This window comes from Arvicanthis niloticus, chromosome 22 (genome assembly GCF_011762505.2).
Source record: "Arvicanthis niloticus isolate mArvNil1 chromosome 22, mArvNil1.pat.X, whole genome shotgun sequence".
NCBI classification, from domain to species: domain Eukaryota; kingdom Metazoa; phylum Chordata; class Mammalia; order Rodentia; family Muridae; genus Arvicanthis; species Arvicanthis niloticus.
The window spans coordinates 1,872,461-1,891,610 of NC_133429.1; the positions used below are offsets into that span (position 1 = coordinate 1,872,461).

Here is a 19,150-nt window from a genome sequence, read left to right on the forward strand (position 1 = left end):
GCAGAGGCCCCTGTTCCCAGCACTCGTGTTGGGTACCTCGTAACACACACATGCACACTCATGGTTTATGAGAAAAATCAAACTTTGTTTTTTTGAGACAGGGTTTCTCTGTGTATAGTCCTGGCTATCCTGGAACTCTCTGTAGACCAGGCTGGCCTCAAAACAAAGCCCCAACTGTTTTAACTTCATTGTACATGTGTGCTGAGGACAGCTTGCCAGTCAGTTTTCTCTCCACTATTGGGTCCTTGGGGTGTGGCTGCTCTTGTCTCTGGCCAGCACAAAACACCAGTTGAGCCATCCTGCCTGCTCAAGTGGATTTTAAGTTTGTGTATTGTGTCTGTGTATACCACACTGTGTGGGTGCCCATGGAGTCTAGGAGAGGATGCTGCCTCCCCAGGAACTGCTAACACATGTGCTGAATGGTGAGAGACTGGGTGGGATTCAGGGCTTCTGAATCTGCAAGCATTATTTTACTGCCGTATTTCCAGCCCCTCATTTTCTTAAGGAAAAGTTTCTCACTTCTATTGTCCCTTCTCCTAAGAACCCTCTATAATTTTATTTATATTACACTGTCCGTGTCTTCAGACACCAGAAGAGGGCATCGGATGGATCCCATTACAGATGGTTGTGAGCCACCATGTGGTTGCTGGGAATTGAACTCAGGACCTCTGAAGAGCAGTCAGTGCTCTTAACCACTGAGCCATCTCTCATAATTTTGTCTGCTGGGTGGTACCTGTATAAGCATGAAGGCCTGGAGTCCATCCCCAGCAATGCAAAGGAAAACTATCCTAGCAAGCAGCAAGCTTACTTCACCCCCCTGCACCCCCCATTTCCTTTCGGCTCAGGCAGCAGCCTTCCAGCTCTGAAACAGGTAGATTCACACTCCTCAGGGCTTGGTTTTTGAGGCGGCTTCCAGTCTGCAGCTTCGCTGTGTAGACCGATGCCCTGCCCTGGCTGGAGGTGTCCCGTCTTAGCAGGGCTGCTGCTCAGACCCAGACCTGTCCATCTGCTTGGTGACTACTGGGTGCCTCAGGTTTGGAAGCAGCAGTCTTCCTGTCCCGCTGGGTCACCAGTCTCTTCCATCTTTCCCGGAGCAGACAGTGCCCAGCTCCCTCAGTATTCCCATGATCCAGCTGGGTCCTTGTCAGCTCTTGATCCCAGACTGGAATTGTCTGTCCTATGGATGGTAAAGATGGGGCCAACCCTCTGGGATAGTTTTATTTTCTTTTATTTTTATTTTTTTAAAAAAAGCCCCTAAACTCTACGGCTTCAAGGAAGCGCCGGAGAAACATAAGTTCATTTCTGTACACGTCGTAAAGCAAGAACTCAGCTCCCACGACCAAGGCCTGGCCCTCCCGTGGGACCGCCTGTCTGTTGCCCCAGGCCGGGCGTTAAGGCGATTCTGTCCCGTGGGCCCTGCACGCAGGGACACGAGTCACAGCCGCCCTGGCTCTGTGGGGCCCATGCGGTGACCGTCCCGCGCTCCGCCCCGGCTTTGGTGCAGCACTGTGGAAGTGCACGCGCCTCCCCTTTGGTGGCTGAGGCCTCCCCGTGATACCCATGCCCCCAGGCCTGCCCCCCTCGAGAAAATGGCCTTTGGATTGAGGGGACAAGCTGGACTTTATGAGCTAACGGGCGCAGCAGGGACGGCGCGGCGCTTCTCTCCTGGTTTTAAATAGTTAATGCTCTCGAAGGGGGTGACGAGACACGGGTGTAGAGATTTCCGCCAAAGTCCTGTGTGAAGGAAGTGACCCCAAGTCCCGAAAGACGGCCTGTAGGTGGGCCAAGGAGCGCCACGCAACCAAGGACACTGCCAGCTTCCTAGACACCGGCCTGGGGATCTTGGGCAGCGGCCGCACCCACCCTCACTTATGTCGCTGCAGCGATTTTCTCTTTCTCCTCTTGAAGAAGCAGCAGCACCTGCACGGGTGACAAGGGCGGTGACGGGTTATGTGGGGAATGACGACCACTGCAGTGGTTGATCGGGGTAAGGGGTGGTGATGGGTTCCCAGCGTGCAGCACGGGCATGCGCAGCCACTGCGCCCTGAGCCTTACTTGGTTTCATCCGCCACCTCTACTTCTGCGGGGGCCGCGATGGGGGCGTTGGAGTGGCCCGCGGTGGGGTCGTCTGTGTTCAGCTCTCCATTAGTGGAGTTCAGCGCCTGAAAGACGGTGGCTATCAGCCTGGCACCCCTGCCTGCTCTGCAACGCATGTCACAGGACCCTCCACCCCCTCTAGGATGGGGCCCCAGGCCGGGCCCTCACCTGGTTCTTGGTGTGGAGCTGAGCTTTGTCGCGATGTGGTGGCTGGGAGGGCACGTCAGGATGGACGGTGCCGATGGGTGTCGGCTGCGAGAGCGGATGTCAGGACAGGATGGAGCCGCAGGTGTCGCTGCAGCCCCAGGACAGTTCCTGACCCGCGCCCTGGCCCCAGCAGCCTCTCACTGTGGAGAGGCCGGCCCCTCCCACCGAGGCCCCACCCACGCCCTACTGTGTATGGGGGCTGTCTCGCCACCTGCGCTCCTTCACCAGTGGGCATCTCAAGCTGAACCCCTTCAACTACTGGGCCCCCAACCTGGGGTACGTCTTCACTGGTAGGGTACCCACCCGGGGCATGGATTCACCTATGGAGATGCCACCCCTCATACACCGAGTCCTAACCCGGCTCTCCCGTACCAGGGGCTTGCCGGCCCAGTCGTACTCGTAGTCAAACACGTAGCCGCTGCGGTCGAAGAGGTCGGTGAAGAGCTTCCTCAGGTAGTCGTAGTCCGGCTTCTCAAAGAAGTCTAGGCGCCGCACATAGCGCAGATAGGTGGCCATCTCCTCTGCGGAAGAGCAGGACCAGGGGCGTGGTCACAGGGGAAGCCCAGCAGGGACGGACGGCTGTGGGCGTGGCCACACGCTGGGGTGCGGGGAGAACTAGGGGGCGGGGCGCAGCCACAGCTCCTCACCGGGGAAGCTCTCGCACAGCACCTCGATGGGCGTGGCACGCTTGGTGTCTCCAATCTTCTGGTAGCGTTCCTTCAGCGTGTCCGCCTGCGCGACGTGAGCGTGGTCTTAGTCGGGAGTCAGCACCCAGAGTGCAAGCCCGCACCCCATGCCCCGACTCCAACGGCCCCACCCACCTTGAGCCCCTGCCAGGGCAGACTGCCGCGCAGGAAGTACATGAACATGTGTCCCAGCGCCTCCAGGTCGTCCCGGCGGCTCTGCTCTGCGGGGACAGCACCGGCTCAGCCGCAGCTCGGGCGCCGCCTTGCTCCGCCCCCGCCCGCGCGGCCCGCAGCCCCGCAGCCCCGCTCACCCTTGCCCAGGTGCGTGTTGATGCTCATGTAGCGCGCCGTGCCCGTCAGGCTCTTGTGCTCGCGGTACGGGATGTGCTTCTTGGTCTCAGGGTCGATGTACTCCTTGGCCAGCCCGAAGTCGATGATGTGGATGGAGTGCTGCCGCTTGCTGCCCGGCCGTCCGACCAGGAAGTTCTCGGGCTTCACGTCCCGGTAGATGAGGCTCTTGGTATGAACGTACTCCATGCGCGTGATCTGCGGGTGACCCGAGTCAGCGGGGCCCGGGCCCAGGCCCGCTCCCCCCGCCCCGGCCGCCCCCCTCCGCACCAGCTGGATGGCGATCATCAGCACCGTCTTGAGCGTGAAGGTGCGGTCGCACAGGTCGAACAGGTCCTCCAGGCTGGGCCCCAGCAGCTCCAGCACCATGGCGTTGTACTTCCCGCAAGGGCCGAAGTAGTAGACCTGAGGAACGCCCTCTGCGAAGGAAACATCCAGGCTGGGGGTTCCGAGCCCCTGGCCGCCTGCGAGTGCTGGCCCGGCACCCGAGTCCTCACCTGTCGTGCTGAGCTGCTTGTAGAAGCGGTACTCTAGGTGCAGCTGGGGGGCTCGGGACTTGATGGGCTCCTGCGGGGCAGAGGACTGTTACTCCACTCTTCAGGCAAGGGCGCAGGGCAGGGCAAGGGCAGGGCACACTCACCAGCTTGATAGCCACGTACTCATTTGTATACAGGTTCTTTCCTGGGGAGGCAACGGAGAGACTATCAGGACCCTGGCCTACCTAGCCCAGCCCACCCAGATCCCAAAGATGCACTGTCCTCAGAGCAGTCCACAGAAGCACCGTGACTGTCTCCTCCCACTGGCTGGTAAAGTGCCTCTGGCCACAAGTTTCAACTGCCCAGGCACTACCCATCTACTTGCAATGCAGTCATGGGGAGCCGTCTCCCCTGGGCCCTTGCAGTCACGCCAGAACCCATCCTCACTTTGGAGGCAGCCCCACAAAACGACACATACTACCACGATTGCTGGCTGAGGGGATGCAGTGCTCGGGGCCGGTGCTGCTGCCCCCACCCTGGTGAAGTCAGCAGCAGGCCCGGCCTCACTCAGTCAGCCTCTCCTTCAGGGTTCCCATTTGCTGTCTGAGCACAGGCCAGGCCCTCAGTGCTGTTTACCTCAGCATCACTAGTCACAAAGACCATCTCCGGGCCACACCCCAGTGGCTGCCCCTGCCACGCCTGCAGGGAAGGCCCTGCATACCACAGCAAGCAGAGCCACTGGGATGGATTCTTTGGCCAGGTTGTGTCTACAACTGCCTCAGCCGCTGTTAGGGCCTCTGTCCCCAGTCACAGCCACCCACCAACTTGTGAAGAGCTCCCCCCAGGGTGCCTGAGGCATAGACAGCCCTTTGGAGGTGGCCTCCAGCCACCTGCAGGGATGCTCAACTCCCTGCTTGTCCTGGGTGTCTCCATCTTTCTCCAGCTGCCAAGGACATCAGCATGCAGCCCTCTCTGAGCCCACTTGTAGCTGGGCTTGTTTCTCTGCTGGTGATGGCCTCCTAGCTCCTGGGATCCACCAGGGCGTGCCAGGTTGTGTAAGGTGAAGCGTCATGGAGTTTCTTCTAAGAGGAGACTCAGGGACAGTCCAGGTCGCCATGGGTCTCTTCTCGTCCCCCCCCCCCCCCCCTTGCAGGCACCTCAGATCTTCTGGGTGAACAGCCAAGGGCTGTCCCTTGCAAGGGAGGCAAGGCCTGCAGAGTGTGTTAAGCCCCCTCTTCTCTTGGAAGGTTTGTTCAGGTCTCCCTTGGGCCATGGCTCGCATCTGCTGGAAGTCGGGCTTCCCCGAGGAGCTCTCGTCTCCTCAGCTACAGCTGCCAACATGTGTTATGAGCAGATGTCTCTAACTTTAACCACCTTGGGGGTCACTCTTCTGTGGCTGTCCCCCCTGGAGTTTCCACTGATCCAACCCTGCTCAGCTGCTGGCCTGCCTGGCACCTGAGCCAAGTCCTTGGGAGACCCAGGTTCCCTGTTGGGATGACAGCACCGGAGGAGCAGCAGTCATGTGGGCACGGACATTCTGAGCCCACAGTGTGCAAGTGTGCCTCCTCCTCAGTGGAGAGCGTCTGCATGCAAGCTGCCAGCCTCAGTTCAAGCCTGAGCCCCCAGAATCCACAGGAAGGAGAGAAATGAGACTCCTCAAAGTTGTCCCTGACTCCACAGGTGTGTATGCAGCATGTCTGTTCCCCAACACACACACATTGACATGTTTTTCTTAAGTGTGCAGGGGACTGGGGACACGGCTGGCTCAGGAGTTAAGAGTACTGGCTGCTCTTCCAGAAGACCTGGGTTCAATTCACACATGGGGGCTCACGACAATCCCTAACTTTAATTCTAGGGGACCCAGTGGCCTCTTTCCAACTTCCCAGGTACACACACAGTGCAGTGACATACACACAGACAAAACACCCATAAACATAAAACAAAACAAAATTCTAAAAGTATGTGTGAGGGAGAGTGGGTATGGTGCACACACCTTCCAGCCCAGCACTTTCGAGGCAGAGGCAGAAGGATCTGAGTTCTGGCTTGCCAGGTCTATAGAGTGAGTTCCAGGACAGCCAGAGCTACAGGGTGGGACCCTTTCTTACAAAGAAAAGGGAAAGAGGGCACACACAAAGGGACCGAGTGTGGCCCCATAATCAGAGGAAGAAAGCTGCACAGACGACGGGCTTCAACTTCCCAATTTAATGAACAATTATCGCACTACAGATCCAAGGGGCTCAGTGGCTCAGGCCAGATCTCCAGACCTTACAAGGAAGGCAGGGGGCAGGTGGGGAGGGTGAGGGTGGGGGCAGGTAGAGGGTGGAAGCAGGTGGAGGATGGGGGCAGGTGGAGAGGGTGGGGGCAGATGGAGGGTAGGGGTGGGGGTAGGTGGAGGGTAGGGGTGGGGGTGGGGGCAGGTGGAGAGGTTGGGGGCAGGTTAGAGGGTGGGGCAGGTGGAGGGTAGGGGTGAGGGCAAGGAAACAGCTCAAGCTTGCCAGGGAAATTAGCACCTTCAAAGCTCACTCACTTTGTGGGGGCAGGGGAAAGGGAGACAAAGTCTCACTCGCTGTGTAGCCCAGGCTGGCCTGTCCCAGCCTCCTGAGTGCTATGGGGCTGGACTCCTGGCCTGGCTCACACTAGACACATTACCACTGAGGTGATGCTCGTTCTAACCTAGGTTAGGGCATAAACAGTTGCCAGGACCGTTGAGCACGCAGGAGAGGGGGCTGGCCCTGCACTCCCACCAAGGTCAAAGTGCACAAGCTGGTGGCCCAGGCTCCACTCCAGCAGGGAGAACAGGGAGCGACAAGCATCCACACCCAGCTTCTTATAGACAGACCTGCACAGGACGCAGTGGAACCCCTCAGGATCCGCACCAGAGTCCCAGGACGTGAACTGGGGCGGCTGCGGTTGTCTGAGGCCGGGACTCCCAGAAGGCACTGCTGGCCATGTCACATACATGCGTGTATGTATTTAGGGCTGCAGTGTTTCTTTTCTTGGTTTTTTGAGACAGGGTTTCTCTGTGTAGCCCTGGCTGTCCTGGAACTCACTCTGTAGACCTGGCTGGCCTACAACTCAGAGGTCTACCTGGCCTACTTCTGCCTATTGCTGGGATTAAACGCGTGGCCACAATGGCTGGCTTCAAGGTTGCGGTTTGGTATCTTATTGTGTAGAACCACTTTTCAGCCGGGCGAGCCTCGGGAGACACTGAAGCCACAGGCTGAAGGTGCTGAGGCCCAAGGCCACAGAAAGCACAGCCCTGGCCCAGGGCAGCAGGGGCTCTGCACCAGGATGGCGCCTGTGCTGGCCCTGAGCAGACCAATGAGACCTACAGTAATCCAATCTGGGAGAGGAAGGCAACTGGAGGCCATGACACTGCTGTCCCCTCAGTGTGGCCAGACTCTGTCCTCCAGACTGTGGTCCTCACTGGCCCAATGAGAAGTGTCACCCCATTGTCTGGGAAAGCACAGCCAAGCCTCCCTGGGAGCACTCCCCTCACATGACCACTGTGGGTAAGGTCTAGGACCTGAGGTGCCTGATGGGTACATACAGCCAGGCGCCTCCTTCCTCCTGAGGGGCCTGGTGATGGAGAGGAGACCGGATACACAAGACTCACCTAGACGAAGCTCCCCGAAGTTCCCACAGCCTATCTTCTTGCCGACTCGGAAGTTGGGGCCCACCATCAGGACCCCTGAGCTGGTCCCCGAAGTGCGGACGCCGTGGCTGCTCCGGTTTGTGCCGGTCTTGGACATTCTCCTGCCCTCCTCCAACTCCCCCTTCCCTCCTTTCTTGTCAAAATCCATAAGTTTGTGGTACCCTGGCCTCTCCACGGTGACTCTGCCGTGAGATCCGAGTGCGAAACCTGAGCTCGCGCCCGGCCTAGTACACCATTGCGCCCGGTGGCCCTTGGCTCCCGGCTAGTGACACCCGGGCACGCTCACAGGCCGGCGGGCCGAGGTGCTCATCATCTTGGTGGCCTCAGGGTCGCTTGCAGAGAGAGAAGACATTCTGCCAACAGGTCCCACCGCCTTAAATCTTGTGGTGCCCAGCTGTGAAGAAACAGAGGCACAGGTTAGAGGGCAGAATAGGTGACATGCCCCCAGGGGGCTGGTACAAAGAGATCTTTGAAGGTCTGAACAGGATTGGTAACATCCTTGCCTGGAGGGTGCATCTCTCCCTGTGGGAAACGCCCGTGCCCTGCTCATTGTGGGATAGGTCAGAGGTCACAGCAAAGGCTACCTTGGTGTGACCAAATGCAAGCTGAGAGAACTGAGAGACTGGGGTGGATGGCTGGGGTGCTCTGACTTGCCCCACGACTGCTACCAAGTGGCAGAGTAGAGGACATTGGAAGGCTAAAGCCAACAAGGGGGACCCAGGTAAGAGGTGACCCACAGTGCAACCACATGACCAGCCAAGACAAGGGAAGTGGTAAACTGTCCACATAGGGACAGGAGCCACACCTGACCTCAGAGGGCAGGCCAAGGGACTCCACCTACGCTGGGTGGTACACAGAGTGCAGCGCTGGGTGAACAGGGAAGGCTCGGGAAGGCCCTCATCCACACATGGGCAGACAGAGCGGGACGGACGGGAGGCCTGGAGCAAGCAACGCTTCCTGCTTGAAGACTCTCCAGGCTAAAGCAACACCTACAGTACAGGGGTTATTGAGCTCTGGGAGGGATTATTGGGGTCATTTGTCTTGTGACCAGGGCAGCCAAACTGTCATACGCTGCAGGTTCCAGAAAAGCTAGGCCAAGCAGCAGCCATGGCTGCTCTCACACCTGGCATTCCATGGCCTGCCAGTCTCGGGCCTGCAGGAACCCACAATGCCTGGACCCAGCTACTCCCTGCATTCAGCCTGATTTAAGACCCACTACTATAGCTGGCCTCTGCACTTTGTAGGTTCTTCTGTCCCCCACCCTGTTTCCCAGCTTCACCCCCATCACTGGGTAGGAGAGAAAGGAGAGGGAAGAGAGCTAGATCAGATCCCTGAATCTCATTTCTTTCCTTTTGTTTCTTCTTTGAGCAAAACTACTAACAAACCACAGGCAAACCCCTCAATAGCCAGCAACCACTGACTGTCTTGGGGCCTCCCATTTAAATGCCTCTCTGAAGTCTCCAGAATTGCAAACATCACAGAAACTATCTGCAGCTGGCAAAACCACACCTCCACTAGAGCACGAGGCTAATCAATCTGAAGCAGCCCCATGTCCCCACACCAGAGATTAAAATAAAAATATAACCTTTAAAGAAACAGAAATTCACTATACAATATGGCAACACTATAACCTCAGTGCCCAACTGTGTGTCCAGGTATAATCCATGTGTGAAGGTGGCTGTGGAGGCCAGGCCAACCCAACCTCAACCCAATTTGAGTCAAAATCTCTCCCTGAACAAGTCCCAGGAGCCCTCCTGTTTCTACCTCCCTGGCACCAGGATGACCCTGGGCAGCCACACACTTTTGCTGGCCAACAACTCACTGTGCAGCCCGGGCTGCCCCAGTCTCACAGAGATCTGGCCTGAAGCTGTGGCTGCCATGCCTGCTTTCTGTGAGGATGCAGTCCTCCAACTTCCAAGGACAGCGCTTTACCAATGGAGCTGCCACCAGGGCTTGGGTTTGGGAAACACCTGTGCAGGTTTTGTTTTTGAGACAAGGTCTCACTCTACAGCCTTGTTAGTCTTGTTAAGGGAGAGCTCAGAGTCCTGCCCTCTCCCAGCACCAATCTAGGCAGTGGTTTGGTGCTTGCTAGCTGCTTACACACTTCTCTGCTGGTCTGTGACTACTGCGAGTGAGAAGCCACAGTGGCCATCACAGAGGTCATCCTATCTGTCCACGTCCACTGACAGGATTCCCCATACCTCGGCTCTCCTGCTAGGGCATGAGGTAACTGTCAGCCTGCCTCCACAGTGGGAAAGTCTGAACTCCTTCTTTAGCAGCCAACAGGGACTCTCCTCAAGATAAAGGGGACCCCTAGAAAACCCAGGAGGTATGGGGCTGTCTTCCAGCTCAGATTCATACTGCAGGGGTACGTGTCCCACAGAAACCCTTACCATGAGTCTCTACAGTGTGGACAGCTATACCACAGGCCACCAAGGATCTGCACCCCACTTAGGACACAAAAACACCCTAGGACAAGCCAAACCATCCTCAGGTCCCACCCTTCCTCACCATGGAGATCATGGGGAGGGGCTCCTAGAAACTGCAGTCTCAATGGGCTGGGCCTGCTCCTGTCCCTCATCAGAGCACTGAGTAACAGCAGGAGGCTGAGGAAGGCACACCTGAAAGGCTGGCACCATGAGATGCCAGCACTGTGGCCTTAAAGACAGAGAGGAGACAGGTATGGATTGGGGCCTGTGTGCCTACAGGGGTGGGTGCAGAAACAGGAGACTGGCAGGGCTATGCCCAGGCCACAAGAACCTGGTAAAGGTCACAGAGCAGAAAACAGCATCTGCCCTCACTCTCACCCAGGTGTCACTCAGAATAGCCCCCTTGGAGCCTCTGTCACATGACATGGCTTCTCTTCCCAGAGTGCTCACCCATTGTGCTGGAGGCCCTGGGTCCCATCTCTAACACAGAAACAAAATGTGGGGGACTCAGCATGTCAACATGCAGGAGGATCGGGAGATCAAGGCCAGCATGAGCTACATGAGACTCTGTTCACAAAAACGCAGCAGGTCAACAAAATGATGGCTCAATGGATAAGGCTTCCTGTGCCAAAGTTGATGACCCATGTCTTGTCCCCAGGATCTACACTGTGGAGATGACTCTGACCTCCAAACACATGGCGTAGTGCAGACACACCGCCCTCTGTGCACCCAATACAATGTGGCTGTGTAAACTGCAGGCACAGAGGCACTCTCAGGGTCCAGCACCTTGCCCTCGGCGTCCCTGCATCCATCTGGAGGCACCGTTCAGGGACAGATAGAGCCCAGGACTCTAGCCATCACCTCAGTGTGATCAACTCACACACAGGGAAGGGTCAAAAGGGTTGAAGGGTGTGCAGGGAGCGAACCCTTCCCAGCACTCGTGTCCTACTACAGAGCTGCACACACCTCAAGTCCCCAGACAGGACATCACCTGGGGATCAGGTGTGCTCCCCCATTCCACAGTGCTCAGCCTGTGTGCAAGAGTACCCTTCACAACCCACAAGAGGCCACCATGAGCTGGGTAGGGAGATGCATCGGACAGTGGCATCAGAAGACCGTAGAGTGTGGACACCTTGCTGTGTCAAATGCAAGGACCTGTACAGGGGTGTCAACGTCAGGAAAGAGGAGCCTCCTGTCCATCACACACCAACATGGGGCATCCCAGGTCACCAGAAGCAGCAGGGCTTCTTGGGGTTTAGAAAGTACCCAGATGGGGCTTGGCCTTTCAGAGTCCCCAGCAGCAGAGGACATCAGCCTTTGTTCTGAGGAGGACAGGGATGGGCCCACTGTGTCCTCCTCAGCCTGGTGACCTGCAGAGCTGCCCACAGCAGGCCCAGAAGCCCACCTATGATGTGTGGAGGGACTCACACATCTAGGGACTCAGGCCAGCTAGGATGTACACAGTGGGAGTGGGTCGCACTGGGGGACAACAACTGAGAGGCAAAGGAAGGGTCCTGTATGGGGCTGGAGGAGGAAGCAGCCCCTGATGTACCCTTGTGCCTTTCAACCATGGCCTTCCTGGCCAGTGAGTGTGCTGGCCACGTCCTGAGAGGACATGGCAGCTGAGTAACATCACAGAGTCACCTGTACATCTACTGTCCCCATGCAGCTACAATACAGTTGGAGACACCACAATAGCCACTGCCTGTCATGTCAACCCCACAGGGCCAGGAGAGGTGGCTAGGCCAAGGAGGCTGTGAAAACTGCCATGAGACAGGGCTGTGACTGTGTGGGACGGTGGGCATAATCTGAGGTCACCATGACCACCCAACACATGGCCACTCCTTCTCGAGGACTCACAGGAAGAACTAGGTTACGTGGCCATCAGTAGTGCCCAAGAGAGTAAGCACATCACAAGAAGGCTGTCATTGCAACCGTGCTGTCTCAGGCACAGCTGAGCACGTGCAAAGTGACCCAAGACCCAGAGAAGGGGAAATGCTTCCGGCCCTGGTCTTGGTTAAACCGTGGAGCTAAAAATAGAGCCCTTGGAAGGAGAGCAGGGCTCCCCAGCCCTAAATAAACCCTCCCTGGTCTGACCCACAAGGCCCAGAGCCCAACTCTTTCTCTATGTGAGGCTGTCTCCAGAGGTGAGCCCAGGCTCCGGGGAAATGCTGGGCTGGCCTGCGTGACGCTAGGCCACAGAGCCAGCTGCATGGTGCCCACCGCTCAGGGAGCTGGCTGACAGCAGGCTGGACTCCCACCAGACACACACAGCCCTCCTTGCAAGGCCCCAGCACGCACCTGCCCTGTTCTTTTTGGGGTCCCCCATCTTGCTGGGGCCCTGGCTGCTCCTCTGCCGGAGGCCCCCAAGCCCCTTCTCTGCATCTCCACTTAGTGATGTCACAGTCCCTGGCTGACGTCATTAGTAGTCCCCAGGCTAGACCTGGCACCCACCTAAAGGGACAAGCAGGGACAAAAGCCACCATGAGAGCCCTGCAGTGGGCAGGGCTCTGGGCTACAGCTTCAGAGTTATGGCACATTGGGACTCCCAGCACTAAGTATCCTGGAAGACAGCTGGAGAAATTTGGGGATCAAGCCAAGCTGGGAAAGCAGCCTGATCAGAAAGGAGCTGGTGCCACCTGGCCACGGGCAAGTGAGCTGTGCATCAGGTCAGGATCTGATGACCAAGAGATATGCACCATCCTACAAGGATGATGACAGTGGGAAAGGGAGAGACTTGCACAGGCTTGCACAATGGCCCGGAGACTTCTCAGAACCTTGTCTTTGGAGGAAGGCACCTCAATACCACCATGGCTCACTTGCTCCTGGTCACAAGTCACTGTTCCCACAAGTGTGGGGAAAATGGCTGGGGTGGGAGTGGAAGGAACACTACAGCTGGGCTCTCGTGGGCAGGGGCAGTGGAGCCATGCCACTGTGTGTGTGTGGTGGAGGCTTGCTGCTCTGCATGGACCTCACCAACAGTGCCCAGAAAAGGGCTGAGAGCCTGGGCCATAGCCCCGGAAAGACCTGTGTATGTGCCAGTGTGACAGTGAGAGTCTCAGTCATCTGGGGGACCCATCGACCCCAGCCTGAGCGACATGAGCTGCAGTGTCCACCGTGCTGGAACACACTAACATTGGGTCAGCACTGCCACAGGATAGCACATGGACCTACTGGAAGGGGCGGCCCGGCGCCCTGACAGCCAGTGTGAACTATGGAGAGCAAAGAGCCACTACCCTGCTCTCCCTCCGCTCTGTGCCTGAGGAGTAAACGTTTCCTCCGCATAAACCACAAAAGGTGAGGACAGGCAGAACACTCAGCTGGCCTACTCACCAATCACAATGCCCCCACACTAGAGCAGAGTGTCCCCCAAGGTCACCAGTGCCTGAGGCTGAGGACCTCGTACCCTCTGCACCCATGTGGTTTGCCATAGGTGACGTGAGACACATAGCCTCTTGGGTTCTGTGAAATCTCCTGACCCATGTCTCAGCAAGGGTAACTCTGTTCCTAGGAAACTATGGGCCATATCTGGGGACACAGGGTGGCTATTATCATGAGGGGTCCAGCATGGAAAAGAGGCCAAGGTGCAGCTCAACAGAGCCTAGAGCCATGCAGTAGCCATTGTAAAGCCCAGTGGGGAGCCAGGCTCAAAGCTAGGCTCGGGGCTCAGATAGATCTGCGGGAAGACATGAAGTAGGGATCGGTGACCACATGCAATGGGCGTACACAGGCATCACCCCTGACGACGGCCTACTGTGGTGGGGCCACCAATCACACATGAGAAAGGACAACTCAGCCAGCAGCAGATCCTGAGGTGAAGGGGATTGTCCACTGGGAATTTTGGAAGTGTCACCAGGAACAGTCACAAAAAACTCTGTCGGGGCTGGTGAGATGGAGCGGTTAAGAGCATGGACGGCTCTTCAGGAGGTCATGAGTTCAAATCCCAGCAACCACATGGTGACTCACAACCATTCGCAGCAAGAGGGAGAAGGGAAGGAAAAACAAAAAAACAAAAAAACAACCCCCCCAAAAAAACCCTGTTGATTTTCTTTTTGAAACAGAGCATGTACCCCAGGCTAGCCTTGAACTTGCCACATGCCTCATTTCCCAAGCACTGGAATTCCAGGCCCGAGCCAGGGTAGACTGATTTACATGTAATCTTTTGTGTTTGTGTGCTCATTTGCCAGGGGCTGGAGCCAAGGGCTGCCTTTCTAGGTAACTGTCTACCTGACTCACACTGAAGCCGCGTCTCTCTTGAACCCAGAGCTTACCTCTTTAGCTACCACAGACGGCTCAGTGTGAGGACGGGTTACAGTCTCCTGGACCCTGGGACCACAGGTGGCCACAGGGTCTAGCCTGCCATCTAAGTGAGCACTGGAGACCTGAGTAGGCAGTCATTGGCCCACTTCCTCCCCAGGACTTTTACCCAATCCTGGCCTTGACCCCCAATCCTTCTGCCTCCTTGCCCTAGTGTGGGAAAGACAGGCATAAGCTACCATCCTTGGTTTTAACATTTTAATAACAGTATACTGGGGTGGAGCCCAGAACTGGGCATTCACCTCCTCTCAGGGGCCCAACTGCACAGACAAAGGCAGCATGTAGATTTCCCAGGAGCCCACAGGGGCATGTCCTGACAGGAAGCACAGGCCACAGACACAGAGTGGGAGAGGACAGGCTAGCGCCTGGAGATGCATACCACCTGCCAGCCCTGTGGGTCTCAGCTACCCAGAGCCCAGCCCTTCAGTGCCTGGGGCAGCTGCAGACTCTGGGCTTCTGGCAAGGCAGACTGTATTCCTACTTCCCATGTCCCTCCCCCAACCTGTATCCACACCTAAAGACCTACACAGGCCTAAGCCCGAGCTAGAAGTGACTTTAGCTGTCCCAGGAGTACCCTCAATCTTTCCCACTGTAACCCCAAGAGAACATACACAGACCAAATCCCAGTAAACAAGGAGATCAAGGCTATCCTCAGCTACCTGGGATGCTTCCTCAATAACCTACAGCAGAGTCAAGGACAGTTTCCCTGGATGTAGTGCCACAAACCGATGCCCTGGCATTCAGGAAGCTGAAGGAGGCATGAGCTTAGGGCCAGGTTGGACCATACGGTGAGTTTAGGGCCAGCCTTGGCTACAGAAGTTAGGGCCAGGTTGGACCATACGGTGAATTTAGGGCCAGCCTTGGCTACACAAGTTGTAATATCCTATCTCAAGAAACAAAACAGTGGGCAAAATGCTCACCATGCAAACGACCAGTATCAATGAGGGAGGAAGTGCCTGGTCCAGGCCAGCCAGGCTCCACAACAGAGCCCTGTCAAACCCAGAAGTGCAAGAAGAGAAGCAACCTTACCAAGTTGACCTCTGACCTCCACAGGCACACAATGGCATGTGGCACCCATTTGTGGGTACACCTGAGATACACAAAATCTTGCATCAAAAGAGCCAGGCACGGTTACCAAAGCACTGAGAGTCCACAGCAGGAGGGTCTGGTGTTCGAGACCATCCTAATCCAGGAGAACTCTTGTCTCACAAATCTAAAGTTAAAACAAGCAGATGGGGTTTCTTCCCACGTGAGAGTCAGTGGTGGTACCCTGGCTGGAGACCCACACTTACGGGCCTCCCTCCGTCACAGACAGACCATCATCCTTTTGTCCCCTGTCATAGGCGTGTACAATTCCATGTGGGGACACCCTGGTTTCCAGCTTTCACTGCAGATTCAGTGTGAGGCTGCATGCTGTCACTAAACTCTGACCCATGTCAGACTCTGGAAGACCTGTCTTTCAACAGGATGTGACCTCAATCTGTCTCACCCTGGTGACGCTGAGCTGTTCCGAGGGGCGAGGGTGTGGTCTGCTCCTTCAGAGGGAAGTGGAGGCTGACTAGCAGGAATGGCTCCTTGACCACTGGGTCCTAAATGAGGCCAACTTCCCAGTGTGGGGCCTCTTTCAGAGGAGCCACCCATAACACCTAGGCTCTAATGGGAGCACCCAAGGGTAAAGCTTGGGTCTTGGTGAGCAGAGGACAGGAATGCCAAGCATCATGTAGTCCTCACGCTGTCACCAGGCACTAGGGGCATTCCTTCAGGACTGGGAACCAGGGCCTGCTCCTTTGCCATGTTTGAGCATGGACAGATCTGACAGTGGCAGGTCCCAGGCGTGGCTCTCACACTGCCAACTGTTCTGGGTGTTCTGTGCCCTCTCTACCCAAGATGGAGCCTCTTGGTGACAGTGAAGTGTATGGGACAGCATAGAGGGAAGGAGTCCATAGAGTCTGATGGCCCCCCATAGGCCTAGGGAACCTGTCCCACCCAAAGGTAAGCAGCCATGGAGTGTCTCCTCGGGTGACCAGGTGGCCACCCAAATACTTCATATTTCTGCACTTTGGGAGCCGAGTGGAGACCTGCTAAGTTTCCCCAACACCACACACCTTGAGGTCAAGACACCTCCCGGAGACCAGGATGGGAATGACTCTGACCCACTGAGGACCAGGATGGGGATGACTCTGACCCACTGAGGACCAGGATGGGGATGACTCTGACCCACTGAGATCAGAGCAACTCATGAGCAGGCACTGCTGCCCAGCCTCTGGAAGTAACAGGTGGCAGGGAGTGGATAGGACAGCAAAGGGACAGAGTGTGTCCTAACCCACAGGGTCATACAGAATGGGCCTAGTCAGGGTATAGCCATCCTGGCTTTTACCAGGGTCGCTAACATCAGGCCAACAGACCCCAGCTCATCCTGTATGGAAAAGATCACCTCTCTATAAAAGGTGTTATGGCCACCTCATGGCCACCATGCCACACACGCAACACAAGCCCCAGATTTGGGGTCTTCTCAGGTAAACCTGGATGAAGTCCTAGCCACTTCACCCTGACCTAGCCCCAGGACTCTTGGGCTAGGGCCTCCTTCACGTGGCCCCATCTGTCCCCCAGATTACAAGAAAGCCACTGGCCTGTCCTATACCATCTTGACACCAAAGACCACACTACAGGACACCTAGTCACAGCAGGACCCTCAACCCTGCTTCTCCTCACTCTTCTCACTGGGCTTACCACACAGCGGAACAGGACCTCACCAGGCCCTAGAGCCTTGTAGAAAGGATGGCGGCTGCTGTGGGGGAGGGGCCTAGGTGGGGCATCTCAGCAGGAAGGAGTCGGAGAATGAACCCCATCTACCGAGCAGCACAGTGTCTGTCCAGCCATGTGTGAGTTCCCGGGCATCTCGGATGAGCACATCCCTTATTCAAGTTCCCCATGAACACAAATGGTCCCCTGCGTTTGCCTGGCACGCCACCGTTTGTCCCAACTCCCAAATGGGCATGTGGGAACAGTTCAATCACCAAGGATCTTGCCTATGTCCTCTGCCAGACTTTTCTGTATGATTACAGAAAAGTCCCCAAAATCACACGATATTCCAGACCATGGTGGACAGCACTGGCTGCCTGCCTCTAGAATGTGCTTGGAGCCCAGTGACCACTCCAAGGTATAATCTAAGAAGATGAGAGGCCACCTCTCCTCTGAGCAAGCAGGCCCAGGGATAAGAAGCATGCAGACATTACATCTCAGCCCACTTGCCTGCAACAGGCCCTGGAGCCTAGGTTAGTTTTGGAGCCTCTAGATCTGGCCCTCCGTGGGGGTCCTCAGTGCTCTGCTCAGTCCATCTGGTTCCCCCCCATGTTCTCTGGCTCCGAGGAAATCATCAGGGCTCAGCCTTTGTAGGAAGGGTGGAGAGTGAACAATGTCTGTCCAGGTCCTGGAGACCCATGGCAGGCAGGCAGGCACTGCATACCTGGGGGGGGGGGGGGGGGGCGCGCACCCGCCAGTACCAAACAGGTCCAGTGGCAAGAGATACCTGCAGACACCATTCTCTACACCCAAGCAAATTCCCGAGGGCAGGCGAGGGACCCAGACAGCACCTGACTTGACCATAATAATCTCTGTAGGCAGCTGGAGTTTCTCCTAGACCAACAAGGCCTTTGTGCTCCCATAGTCCCCAGATATCCACTACTAAGGCTCCTGGACAAAGACCCTCATCAGCCTCCAGAGCCCTGAGGGATGGGCTGGGGAAGCAGACTGCAATCTAGAGAGGATACAGACATGTCTCCACCTACAAACCACCTCCCAGACAGCTTCCTGCAAACTGCCATCAGGAGGCCACCAAGATGAAAACCATCTGCCCCCAACCTAGAAGTCCAGGACACCACAGAAACTGCTCTCTGAAGACATTCTAATCCCATCTCTTATTGCACAAAGTTGGGGCAGAGTAAACCAGACGGGATCCAGCAGCCTGCTCAGACATCTCACCCCTCCCGCCTTGATCCGTGTGTTTCCGGAAAACAAAGCCGGTGGCCAGAGCGGAAGGGGGAGGGCGTGGGCAGCTGGGCCTAGAGTTCCCAAGCAGCTCCCTGCAACAGGTCTGACTCCACCTAGACAGGACCCTCTGTTCCAGACCCTAAGCCCCTCCCCCGCCCCAGCTCTTCTCCAACTCAACAAACCATCAAGGCCACAAATAGTTCGGAGTGACCATCAGGAAGAAGGGCTGGGAGTGTGAACGGACAAGGACACGAGTCCAGATGGCAGGAGGCCCGGAGACCAGGTGTATAGGGGGTCTGGGGACGAGAAAGGATCATCCGGGGGGACACGATGAAAAACGAGGGAGGGGGTTGCAGGTAGGCTGAACACCTAGTAAGGAGACACAGGAAACTGGGAAGTCAGAGCGCAGGTACACGGATGGGGTCAAAGTGAAACGGAATACTAATGAAGAATGAGGGGTCTCAGGGGGAGGGTGGCCGGAAGGGGGGGTGCCTGGGTGTCGCAGGTGAGCTGAGCACCCGGGAAACAGTGCCCACTCGAACTCAGGGACCAGAAAGCCAGAGCAAAGGTGGAGTCAGACAGTAAGGGATACTGAGGCAGGGTGACCGGAAGTGAGGGTCGCCCAGTGCAGAACACCAGTCAGGAATCTTAGGATGCGGACATGGTTCAACCCGGCCCGGAGTGGGGTTATCCGGGGTCAGTGGGAGTCACGGGGTCCCGGTGCGGCGGGGGTGGGGCGCGGTCGACCCTGCGCGCGCAACATTACCTGCGCCCCGCCTGGGGCCCGCGGGCGGTGGTGGCCGAGCTCAGCAGCGCGGCGTCCCCCGCTCCGGGCCCCGCGCACGTTCGCGCTCCGGCTCGGGCCCCCGCTCCGGCTCCCGCGCTACCGGGGCGGGCCTCGGCATGTTCGGCGGAGAGGGCCGGGCTCCGCCGCTCCGCCGCGCC

The 19,150-nt window shown here is 57.0% G+C and overlaps 1 protein-coding gene across 4 annotated transcripts; it reads right to left on the minus strand.

The window, feature by feature from the left end:
* Nucleotides 1–1,212: 1,212 nt before the first annotated feature.
* Csnk1g2 (casein kinase 1 gamma 2) lies at nt 1,213–19,117 on the minus strand. Of its 4 annotated transcripts, none has more exons than XR_013106209.1 (12): nt 18,972–19,117; nt 7,431–7,863; nt 3,979–4,019; nt 3,836–3,905; nt 3,609–3,757; nt 3,302–3,536; nt 3,126–3,211; nt 2,952–3,036; nt 2,677–2,825; nt 2,266–2,392; nt 2,056–2,162; nt 1,213–1,920 (listed from the first exon to the last, which is right to left on the minus strand). XR_013106209.1 is itself a non-coding variant. In XM_076919408.1 (12 exons), the coding sequence occupies exons 2-12, from the start codon at nt 7,615–7,617 to the stop codon at nt 1,866–1,868; spliced, it is 1,248 nt and encodes a 415-aa protein (XP_076775523.1). In that variant the 5' UTR covers nt 7,618–7,863; nt 18,972–19,117; the 3' UTR covers nt 1,213–1,865. The 4 variants fall into 4 exon arrangements, 2 of the variants coding, with proteins under 2 accessions (XP_076775523.1, XP_076775522.1); XM_076919408.1 differs by having other exon boundaries at nt 2,266–2,349; XR_013106208.1 differs by having other exon boundaries at nt 3,609–3,905.
* Between the last annotated feature and the right edge of the window lie 33 nt (nt 19,118–19,150).

Excerpts from the sequence above, each read along its gene's own strand:
- Csnk1g2 (XM_076919407.1), bottom strand. The coding sequence starts at position 7,617 with ATGGATTTTGACAAGAAAGGAGGGAAGGGGGAGTTGGAGGAGGGCAGG. Across the intron at positions 3,537-3,608 it reads TGATGATCGCCATCCAGCTG|ATCACGCGCATGGAGTACGT; the intron begins GTGCGGAGGGGG and ends GGTCACCCGCAG. Across the intron at positions 3,037-3,125 it reads TGCCCTGGCAGGGGCTCAAG|GCGGACACGCTGAAGGAACG; the intron begins GTGGGTGGGGCC and ends CACGTCGCGCAG.